Consider the following 11308-nt stretch of genomic DNA (forward strand, 5'->3'; position numbering starts at 1 on the left):
TTCTTGAGCCCGAAGCCAACATACAGTGGCATTACAAAGGAATGAGGTAGGACCTTAACTAAAGCTCTCCTTGCTGGATTTTACCAGAAAAATCTAGTTGTGCCTCTCAATGCATTCAGTATTTTTCAAATTTCAATTACATTGGCATCCTACTGAAAGTAACAACCCCAATACCTTTCTTAACCTCTTATATGAAACATAACACAAACCATTTTCCATAATACTCTCTACAGTGCAAAACTATCATTGTTAGAGCAACAGGTGGTACCTCCTCATTCCACCCAACACATACTACCACAAAAATTGATGTTCTCACTTCTCCAGCATTCCCCTCTACCAGAACCTACTCATCAACAGAATTCTTCTTCTATTAATAAGTTCCTGGACTTTATAGAACCTTCACATTTTCCTTCCACCCACTTCGTTTCTCAAATTGATAAGAAAGTTTGTTTGTAACTAGCTTGAATGATAACAAGATCAACATTTCTCTCTTTCTCCCCAATTCATAAAATTCGAAATCCATCGGTACAATTTTCCACATTTCTCGAGTAGAAAAAAGAAGAGTTCCAACAAGCAGAACAGTAGAAAACGTAACCAGACCTAATGTGTTCTATACATAATAACTGAACTCACAAAACTAGGAATCCCTAAGCTTACAAATTTATAAGACAAAAATCGAATACCTTCTTTCTTGACCTCCTGGCTGAGATTCTTAACGTCGATTGTCTGATTAGGTGGTATATCCGCGATCAGCATCGTCACTAACTGCCACTGTGTTTGTGTGTTTCGAAACCCTAGAAACAGAATTGGGAATTGTGGGGTCAATTGCATAAAACCATCCTCTATGTTTACTCAGTTTTTCAGAAACAACCCTTCAGGTATTAGTAATCATATTACTACCCCCTTTTTTGCAACTTCATTTCAACCCTTTTTTGAGTGACTTTTTTTTATTAACCTGGATATCTAACCCGCTATGCGAGCCGACTAATTTCAGAACGACCACCTACTTTGTAGATAGTCCGGAGTCACCGCATTTGAACTTCTGTGGCCACAAGGGGATTTTTATTCCACCTTGGATTTGAACCTAGGACCTCCTGATATTTTTGACTTTGAAGTCAAGTTCAAACCAATCAGGCACCACCATTGTGTTTTTTTAGTGACTTTGGAAAAAATACAGAGTAATAAATGGATCAAATAATTTAAAAGAAGTTAAAACTATTTTTATATTATTTTACTTATTTAATAATAATATTTAAAAGATTCATTAATTACAAAATTTACCAAAATAGTTATACCTCATTACTTAACCTACCTATTGTCGATCATGATTAAATGAAATACCTTAAATTATTTAGGGGTGTTTAGGATTGCTAATAAAAACAATTTATTGACTTATTCCGGTGTGACATCGATAATAAGCACTTTTGAGTGTTTGAATAAACAACTTATACCGGTGCCAAACCGATAATAAGAGGTTTTTGAAAAAATTAAACTTTTCTAACTTATAATAAATTAATAAGTGTTTTTATAAAAAAACATAAATTGTTTCAAATAAACAATGCTAAACACCCCATAAAAAATAATAGAGTAGACAAAATGCTATACAGCCTGGAGACAATATGAGATATTTATTGTAAATTTTGCATTGAAAACATATTAATAGGGAATTAAAAACATATGGTAATAGTATAGTTACATAAATTAATAGGAAAAAAGGGTAAACTACAAAAATGGTCCCTATGGTATGTTCAAATTTTTGAAAAGGGTCTTTAAAATGAAAAAAGTACAATAATGGTGACCATGCTATGCATTTTTGTTCGAAATAGGTCCTTAACACTAACTCCATCTATCAAACGTCGACTTAGTTAAGAAGCATTTATGCTATTTTGTCTTTCAGAACATTTTTATAGAATAATATATACAAAATAGTAATCTATTTTCATAAATTTGTTTATTATAACATTGTACCTTTAGTTTTTCTTATTACAGCAATGTATTTTCAAACAATTTTTTATTAAAATATTGTACTTTAAAAAATTTACTCATTATAGTATCGGGTAACATTTTGATTTAATTTTACCCATTATACCAGGTTTCCATGTCACCTCATTGTCCATGTAGGTTGTCCACATGTATTATAGTTATGTTATTTTTTCTATTACAACGTTGTACTTTTAAAATTATTTTATTATAACATCTACTATTTCTTATTAAACGATGTACTTATAATTTTAACATTTATTTATTTTACATATTATTTAATAAATATATTAAATGAATTAAAAAAATTCTAAATTATTCATTGATCTATCAATATTAATAAAACTAGTAGAAGACAACTTATCTCGCTAATATTTTAAAAAAATATGTGTTTTTTTAAAAAAAGAAAATAAGAATTGTTCCTTTTTTACCAAAAAAAATATTATCTTTTAAAGAATATATTATTTTTGTTCAAAAACTTTTACTTGACATATAAATATATTAAATTAATTATATTTTTTTTGAATTATTTATTAATATAACAATATTAAAAAATTATAGAACACAATTTATTTCGTTAACATTTTAAATAGAACTTTAAAATATATGTATTTTTTAATAACAAAAAGTAAGAAGTGTTACCTTTTTTATAAACAAAATATATCTTGAAAATAATGTAACATATTTATTTATAAAATATTTACCTTAGAATATTTATTTTGAATGCAACTTAATAAGAAAAAGTCAAAAAAATTAAATCATAGCAATGAAAAATGAAAATCACTAATATTAATTTGAAATAGGTTTTTTTTTATTTTAATTAAGTTATCAAATTAATGTGTCATTCATATCACCTTATTAAAGCCACACGAGCAAAAAAAATTCAAGAGGTTAACTGGTTTAAAAGGTAACAGGTTACCCGTAGCTATAATGAGTAGATCTTTCAAAGTACGATGTCTTAATAAAAAAATAATTTGAAAATACATTGCTGTAATAAAGAAAAACAAAAGTAGAATATTATAATAAAAATATTTATAAAAATATGTTGATATTTCATGCATTTAACCTTTTTTTTATAATGTAGTATGATTTTTAAAGATCGAATACAAACCATTGAAGCATTAAAAATTAAAAACTAACCATTTTAGTTTTCGGAACCATTTTCAAAACAAAATGCATAATTTGGTGATTTTTCTTGTATCTTTCACGTTTTTTTTTAATTCTAAACATACCATAAGGACCATTTGTGTAATTTAATCATTAAAATTATACATTTTGGTAAATTAAAATTATATAAATGCATATTTTAAATAATAAATAAATAATAATTGTTTTGATAATAAATTAAATGCATAATTTTAATAATAATAAATAAGGAAAAAAGACTTAAAAATGATTTCACTAAAAAGGAATTGATTTGAGAAAAAATGGAAATGAAAAATGGAAAATGTATGTGAGGGTGCGAATGAAATAACCAAACCGTCTTCCATATTCCATATTCAATGCAATTCTCAAAATGGGGGATGCTTAAACCCACACTCAATCTCCAATCGGTTTCACAAATTCATTGCTACCCTTTACAGATTTTTCATCCATGATTAATGGGTTTAGCTTCGATTTTGATTCTGACAGTCTCTTCATGCATCTTCGATCTCTTCTCTCCAACATGTAAGAACCCCTTTTCATTCGATTCATTCCTCTCTGTAATCTGCGACTATTTGTGTTCCAATCGATTGAAATTTCCTCGCAATTTGGCTTAGATTTCTGTTTTTTTGAGCTTCATTTCTGTTTAAATGTTACAAATGCAGATGGGTATGATCCGTTGGATCCCAATGGAAACATCACCATTAGATGGGATCTCCGGCAGCAGAATGATGGAACACAGGATGTAAGTTTTTCCCTGATCAATTTTCCTGCTCGAGGTGTGTTTATCTGTGACTGAAATCAGTGTGTGTTTATGCTTATATGTACAACTGCATGTGCATGTGATGGGACTGATGCATTAATGGATTGTACCTTTTGCATGGAATGGCCAATTGCTGCTTTTCTGACTCATAGCATAAGCCAGAGAATATAGATACATATATTAAATATTGCTGTAATGTGTATATATGTACATGTAACATGTGCATATGTGTCATATGCATAAACATTAGTTTGCTGTAATGTGTAGACATGTATTTTGATCATCCACATTTGTAATGATGTTTCATGTGCATAATTTGACAGAAAAAAAGGGGTAAAATTCTTGATTTCTTTTCATATTTTCTTGAAATCTTTAGGTAATAGTTTCGATATACAATCATCAACTGTATCGGCACGTAGAACCTCCGGGTTGGAAGCTAAGTTGGAAATGGAGTGGCAAAGAAGTGATTTGGGACATGAGGGGAGCCGAGGCCACCGAGCAAGGCAACTGTTCGGAGTACTTCGGGAAATCACAACTCCCCCATAGTTGTGAGAGAGAGCCTGTGATCGTTGATCTTTTGCCCGGGACTCCCTACAATATGCAAGTCCAAAATTGTTGCAAGGCAGGGGTATTATCGTCATTTTCTCAAGATCCCGGTAACTCCATGGCTGCATTTCAAATGAACATTGGCACCATAGAGACGATGCCATATGACTTCAAGATCGGCCTCTCGGGGTACACTTGTGGGAACGCTACGAAGGTGCCCCCGACGAAGTTTGTCAGTGATAATGGGCGTAGACAAACGCAAGCTCTTGGTGAGTTAGATTTTGAGGGCTCGTGTTTTTAAAGTTCAGTTTGGGATTAAACCTTTGTTGATGTTTGTGGTTTTGTCGTAGGGACATGGAATATAACTTGTACTTATTCACCGTTTCTTGCATCATCGGCTCCAAAATGTTGCGTGTCTTTATCTGCGTTTTATAGCAAGAATATTGTGCCTTGTCCGACATGTAGTTGCGGGTGTCGAGGAGATCCAGGATCGAATTGCGTGAGGTACGTCTTCAATCGGTGAAAAACAACTTTGACCCATGTCACTATGTTCGATTGGTGGAAACAATTTTCCATAGATTTTGCTATGGAAATTTCTATCCACCTATAGCATTAGTAGGTGTGTAGGTTCTATTGGTGGAAACAGCTTTGAAAAGCTGTTTCCACCTACACTATCAGTAGGTTCTGTGGGTAGAAGCATCTTCCTATGAATCTTGCTATAGAAAGTTTTATCCACCTACAATATCAGTATTAGTAGGTGCAGATTATTTTGGTGGAAACAGCTTTCCGAAGTTGTTTCCACTTATAGTATAGTAGGTTTTGTTGGTGGAATCAATTTTCCATAATGCTTATTGCAGAAAGTTGTTTCCACCAACAATATAGCAGGATCTGGTCGTGGGTGGAAGTGGAACATGCATAATTCTTGTAACGGAGAAGGGCTTCTACCCATGTAGCAGGTCTTACTAGTACTGCAACGGGTATTATTCATCGTTAGAGGTTATTTCATATATAATAATCCAATTGTAGGCGTGATCAACCGCCTCCGGTGTTGCAACTACCTCGCAACGCGCAATCGCTACCAATGGTGCAATGTTCACAACATATGTGTCCGATAAGGGTGCATTGGCACGTGAAGTTAAGTTACAAACAGTATTGGCGAGTTAAGATCACGATCAATAATCTCAACGTTGCCAAGAATTATAGCCAATGGAATTTGGTCGTCTTGCATCCGAATTTACAAAGTCTGACGCAGGTTTTCAGCTTCTACTACAAACCGCTCAATCAATATGGAAGTATAAGTAAGTCGAATCAATCTTCCCATGCAAAAAGACTTATCTTGAAAATCTGTTGTCCCAAAATCGTCCCGTATTTTTATTTTGATTCTCCGATCTCACCAAAATGATGACATGGATCTTAATGCTTGGTGGACAGTAAAGGGACAAACATATGAATTTCTTGGCTGATGGTTTGTGTTCTTCAGATGATTCGGGGGTGTTCTACGGAATCGAGCATTACAACGACATGTTACTTCAATCCGGAGATGGAGGGAACGTGCAAACAGAGATGTTGCTACATAAAGATCCCGGGATTTTTACGTTTAAAGAAGGATGGGCGTTTCCAAGGAGAGTTATATTTAACGGTGACGAATGTGTGATGCCGTCACCATACGATTACCCGGCACTTCCAAATCGTGGCCGCGTTTTTAGACCTTCGATGTTATGCTTGGTAATATTTATGCTATTACTCGCTTCGATTTTATGAAAATCTCCAACATGAGAGGTGTTGGTTAGGGTCGTAGTGGCCAAGGACGTTTGGTTCGTTCTAAATAAGGTGGTTTTAGAACGTTCAAAATTGTGCTTTGATTTTAAGATGTTACAATTAATTGATATGGTCTAAACAACCAACCGAGCCTAGCATTTCCGTAGACTTGTAGAAACATGTGGGTTGGAACCATTAATCTTGAGTACGACTCGTGTGTTGTATGGGTCGATCACCAAAACCTATGTAGTTTCTAGATTTTGGAATTTGATTTCAAATTGGTTCCGGTAAATAGAATTTAAACACTCTTTTAAATCAATGTTTAAGCGTCCGTTTATCAATTTAGAATCTATTTATTGGAACCAATTTGAGTGGGATAAGCGTCATTTTGGTGCTGGCTCTCGGTCAGATTTCTAATTTGGTAAACACATTGACTGTTGTATGAGTCAGTGTGATTGACCAAGTCAATCTGATTAGCAGCTAGTAAATATCCTCTAAGTCTTGGAGATGAGGTAACTGTAAACAGAATAGTGGGTAGTTGAGCTTACTATGAACGAGTTGACTCAGACTCTCTAAGATTTGAGTTATCACCTTTGATAATAGTCCACTGGCACGGAGACAGAAAGTTTATTTAGGTGGTGCCTAGAAAAAATGTAAAATAATTCATGATTTTAAGGTTGAGAAAGTTCTTTTAAGTATACATGTGTTTTAATTAAATAGTTGAAAAACATGAGTGACCTGAACAACATAACTATGTCAATATTTACGGTTATACAAACAAATACAAAATGTGTGTAGGTAACCATATAAATAAGAGTTTTAAAACCTTTTAGAAAACTTGAAATTTGTAAAAAAAGGAATTTGATACGAGTAAATACGGTTTCAAGTGGGTATTTGAGGTTTCAAACTAATCAAATTTTATTTTTAGAGTTTGAGGGGCAGCCAATGCCACTTCTGGCTCCAAGGTGATAGCCCAGGCGTGTCTGTGCCTTCTATATTGGAAAAAAACTAGAAGTTCTAGAAAAAAAATCATTTTAACTTTGTGTTCTAAAAAAAAATCGAGCTAGCCGATTGATATGTGACTACGTTTATCTGCATTTAGTTATACAAATTCAAATATGAAATTTTAATAGAATATACTTACGTACAATGTATTTGTAATCTTGAATTTTAAATAACATGCATCAATAAACAGTAATTCATACATAAAAGATGATGGTTAAAAATTTAATGTCAAATACTTTATAGATATACAAAATTATCATTATAAATCACCGCCCAATTTATGTATGAGTTGCAACCTTGTAACAACAAAAATTGCATATTCCCAACCAACAAAATTTCATTTCATTCAAGTATATGTAAAACAATGATGGACAAAATTCATTCTCACTTTCACTTCTAAGTCAAGGGGGGGTCTGTCTAACCACTTCTCTCAACTTCTACCTACCACATCCTCCTATACTCCATTCAATTTAAAACAGAGCGCCCCCTCCCTTTCCACACATAAAATTTGGAACAAATCACAAAAATAACATCTCATCCCTCACATCACTTGCTGTCCGTAAAATCAGCATCGATCACATCTCCTTCAGGTCCCTTCTCCGATGACGATGATGATTCTGAAGGCTCCGCACCAGGTGGTGTTGGGCCTGCCCCTGGACCACCCGGCTGGTTGTATAGCGACTGCCCCAGCTGCATCACCTCTTGATTAAGGGCAGCCATGGCATCTTTAATGGTTTGTGTTGAGCCCCCTGTTATAGCTTCCCTTAGCTCTCCGAGTTTAGCCTCAACCTTCTCCTTCACAGGTGCAGGAACCTTGTCTCCCAACTCCTTCAGCTGCTTCTCTGTCTGGTACACCACTGAATCGGCCTGGTTCTTTGTGTCTATCGCATCTCGTTTTTCCTTGTCTTCCTTTGCAAACTTTTCAGCTTCACTAACCATTCTCTCTACCTGTTCCATTTGTCAATACAACAGCATATCAGTTTGGCAATGGACCAAATTTGACACAGTGTGTTTATATGTTCGCTAAACCCTTTTCTCAAAACATTTTTACAAGCCGGGTCTTCAAAGAGTCTCTCTCTACTCCTTGGATAGAGGGCATACATCCTACCCACTAACCCTCGAGGTAATGGTAAGGGTCTGACTATTCCTTATTGGATTCGGGTTTAGTTTTTAAATCATATCAAAATTTCCAAGTTTGATTGTTTGCATGAAGTAACATCCAAAAAAACAGTAGAAAAATATAGTCACAAGACATACCTCATCACTAGGTAATGTGCTAGCACCAGTAATGGTGATATCTTGCTTCTTTCCTGTGCCCTTGTCAATGGCAGTAACAGATAGGATACCATTTGCGTCAATATCAAATTTGACCTCAATTTGTGGAACTCCACGAGGGGCAGGTGGGATGCCATCAAGTCGGAAGCTACCAAGAGACTTGTTGTCCCTCACAAACTCTCTCTCACCCTGAAGGACGTTAATTTCAACGCTTGTTTGCCCATCAGCAGCTGTAGAGAAAACCTCCGACTTTGAAGTTGGAAGAGTTGTATTTCTTGGGATGATCTTGGTCATCACACCACCAAGAGTTTCTAGCCCAATGGATAATGGTGTTACATCTAAAAGAACAATGTCGCTCACATCTCCTGATAAAACACCAGCCTAGACATGTACAGTTAAATACCAGTGTTATACTGAGACGATAATTATAGCCAAACTAAATGAAAACAAACTCAAAACTTTTTAAGCAACACCACAATGCGTTCCAAGAGATTGAAGAAAACTAGAGTAACTAATAATCAGTCAAGGAGAGCAGGAAATCTACCTGAACTGCAGCTCCCAAGGCAACAACTTCATCTGGATTAACGGTAACGTTTGGTTCCTTTCCGGTCAGGCTCTTAACAACTTCCTGAACAGCTGGAATACGTGTTGAACCACCAACAAGTATCACCTCGTCTATATCTTTGAACGACAACTTTGCATCCCTCAGAGAATTCTCAACTGGTCTTTTAAGCCTGAAGGAAGGACCAAAACACAACTTTTACACCATCTCTCTTTAAAATAGGGAAAATATATAAATGAGCATATAAAAAACAATTAGCCTCCCACATTATTTATGTGCTCACTGAACTAAATTCACAGAAAAGTGGATGCTAGTCAACAAGAAACACCTAATTAATCAGAACTAGTGTGAAACAAAGTAGGTACCTATCCAGCAGGTCTGAGCATAGTTCCTCAAACTTTGCCCTTGTAAGGGTTGTATCAATGTGTTTGGGGCCATCAGCAGTGGCTGTAATGAATGGCAAACTACGCAGGAAAAAGAGAGAATAAATCAGTAAAACAAAGTATAAGATGTGGTACCACACTCGAGACTTTTCCAACTGATTCAGGTACCTAATGTTTGCCTGTGTCAAAGTTGATAGTTCCATCTTAGCCTTTTCAGCTGTCTCAGTCAAGCGCTGCAGAGCCTGCTTGTCTTTCAATAGATCAATGCCCTCATCTTTCTTGAAGCTTGCAGCAAGCCAATCAACAACCCTCTACATGATAGTACACAAGAAACATAAATCCATGGTTCCACAAAATCATAAAATAATATGGTAAATGGACAAGAACATTGGACCTTAGACAATACCTTGTCAAAATCATCACCACCAAGGTGTGTATCTCCGGAAGTAGACAGCACCTCAAAGACTCCATCACCAACCTCAAGAACTGCAAATGGGATATAACATAAGGTGATTTTTGGCAGCGAGCATATGTAGAGACTGAGATTCCTTAGCATAAACTTAGGTGAAGCTCAAGTATCTAAAATTCCCTCACCTGAAACATCAAAAGTACCACCTCCAAGGTCAAAAACTAATATGGTTTCATTGTTCTTCCTTTCGAAGCCATAAGCTAGTGAGGCAGCTGTAGGTTCATTGATGATACGAAGGACTTCAAGACCAGCAATTCGACCAGCATCCTTGGTTGCTGTTCTTTGAGAGTCGTTAAAATAAGCAGGAACCGTCACAACAGCCTTTGTGACCTTATCGTTCAGAAACTTTGAAGCATCATCCACAAGCTTTCTTAAAACCTGGTTATTGATGTAACAAGAAAAAAATTGATATCAAAGAAAGATCCCAAATGATCGACCATAGACATCAAAATGTAGTATAACTACAAAACCATCTAAACCTAATCTATAAGTAATAACATGTCTTGTACATTTAGCCGTAAACTTCATGCATATATATGAATAGAAGTCATTATACTTGTAAATGTAAGAACATCACATACTATGAACATATTAGAACATTGCAAATAATACTAGTCTCTTATGGATGAACCATAAATGTCATGTTTAAAGAGCTTATTTCTATAATATTTTTACCATTCCGCAACAGTTATGGGTTTTCATCCAGTAATCGTTGTAGAAACATTGCTAATTCAGTGATTCTTGTATGTCACACACATAATTGACCTGATTCTCATAAGCGACTTAATTATATCTAGACAAACAATTCGAGCTTAAAATGCAATAAGAATGAACTGGTAATACGAGGACCAAGTAATTCATTTACCTGTGCTGAAATTTCTTCAGCAGCAAACTGCTTTCCGATAGCAGGGCAATCAAGCTTAACGTTTCCATTCTCATCACGCACCACCGTGTAAGAAACCTGTTTGGACTCCTCATCCACCTCCGACATCTTCCTTCCAATAAACCTTTTCACCGAAAAGAACGTATTCTCAGGGTTGACAACAGCCTGCCTCTTGGCAATCTGGCCCACCAACCTATCTCCGCTCTTTGTATACGCCACCACCGACGGCGTAGTCCTCTGCCCTTCAGCGTTAGTCACAATAACAGGCTTCCCACCTTCCATCGCACCGACGGCAGAGTTTGTCGTCCCCAGATCAATTCCAACAACCTTCTCAGCCACAACTCTAAGCGGGCCATTGGTTCTGCTCTTCTTGAGCTTCAAAAATGATTTCTGATGCGAAAACGAAACGGATTTGGATAATCCTTTGCCAAAGAAGACTGTTTTGGGTGAATTATTAGTTGAAACAAAGGAAGTGGCTCCAAGAGCGTGAATCTGAGCTGTTGAAGAAGCCATTTGTGTCAAACCCTAAAGAAAAGAATGG

At 35.5% G+C, this 11308-nt stretch overlaps 3 protein-coding genes across 5 annotated transcripts in view; 1 reads left to right on the forward strand and 2 right to left on the reverse strand.

Annotated features, from left to right (window-relative positions):
* The window catches only part of LOC112512588, a 4477-nt gene extending 3685 nt beyond the window's left edge, over positions 1-792 (reverse strand). For 2 of the 3 annotated variants that reach the window (XM_025118635.1, XM_025118634.1), the window contains exon 1: positions 684-792. The gene's annotated coding sequence lies outside the window, so the exon portion shown is untranslated. The remainder of the gene's footprint in view (positions 1-683) is intronic. The other variant, XM_025118636.1, reaches the window with a different exon arrangement.
* A 3554-nt stretch (positions 793-4346) lies between these two features.
* Positions 4347-6193, forward strand: LOC112512587 (COBRA-like protein 6). The gene is made up of 4 exons (XM_025118632.1): positions 4347-4701; positions 4783-4936; positions 5459-5730; positions 5913-6193. The coding sequence occupies exons 1-4, from the start codon at positions 4362-4364 to the stop codon at positions 6191-6193; spliced, it is 1047 nt and encodes a 348-aa protein (XP_024974400.1). The 5' UTR covers positions 4347-4361.
* Positions 6194-7512: 1319 nt separating this feature from the next.
* On the reverse strand, positions 7513-11308 carry LOC112512658 (stromal 70 kDa heat shock-related protein, chloroplastic). Its single transcript, XM_025118731.1, has 8 exons — positions 10750-11308; positions 10010-10262; positions 9822-9901; positions 9584-9726; positions 9398-9496; positions 9015-9204; positions 8453-8851; positions 7513-8143 (listed from the first exon to the last, which is right to left on the reverse strand). The coding sequence occupies exons 1-8, from the start codon at positions 11278-11280 to the stop codon at positions 7742-7744; spliced, it is 2097 nt and encodes a 698-aa protein (XP_024974499.1). The 5' UTR covers positions 11281-11308; the 3' UTR covers positions 7513-7741.

Source organism: Cynara cardunculus (assembly GCF_001531365.2).
Source record: "Cynara cardunculus var. scolymus isolate 2C chromosome LG 5, CcrdV1, whole genome shotgun sequence".
NCBI lineage: Eukaryota > Viridiplantae > Streptophyta > Magnoliopsida > Asterales > Asteraceae > Cynara > Cynara cardunculus.

Coding starts and splice junctions, on each gene's coding strand:
- LOC112512658 (XM_025118731.1), bottom strand. CDS start 11,280: ATGGCTTCTTCAACAGCTCAGATTCACGCTCTTGGAGCCACTTCCTTT. Junction 9,727..9,821: donor GTGGTGATGATTTTGACAAG/GTATTGTCTAAG, acceptor ACTATCATGTAG/AGGGTTGTTGATTGGCTTGC. Junction 9,497..9,583: donor TTGACACAGGCAAACATTAG/GTACCTGAATCA, acceptor TTTCCTGCGTAG/TTTGCCATTCATTACAGCCA.
- LOC112512587 (XM_025118632.1), top strand. CDS start 4,362: ATGAGGGGAGCCGAGGCCACCGAGCAAGGCAACTGTTCGGAGTACTTC. Junction 4,702..4,782: donor TAGACAAACGCAAGCTCTTG/GTGAGTTAGATT, acceptor GTTTTGTCGTAG/GGACATGGAATATAACTTGT. Junction 5,731..5,912: donor CAATCAATATGGAAGTATAA/GTAAGTCGAATC, acceptor TGTGTTCTTCAG/ATGATTCGGGGGTGTTCTAC.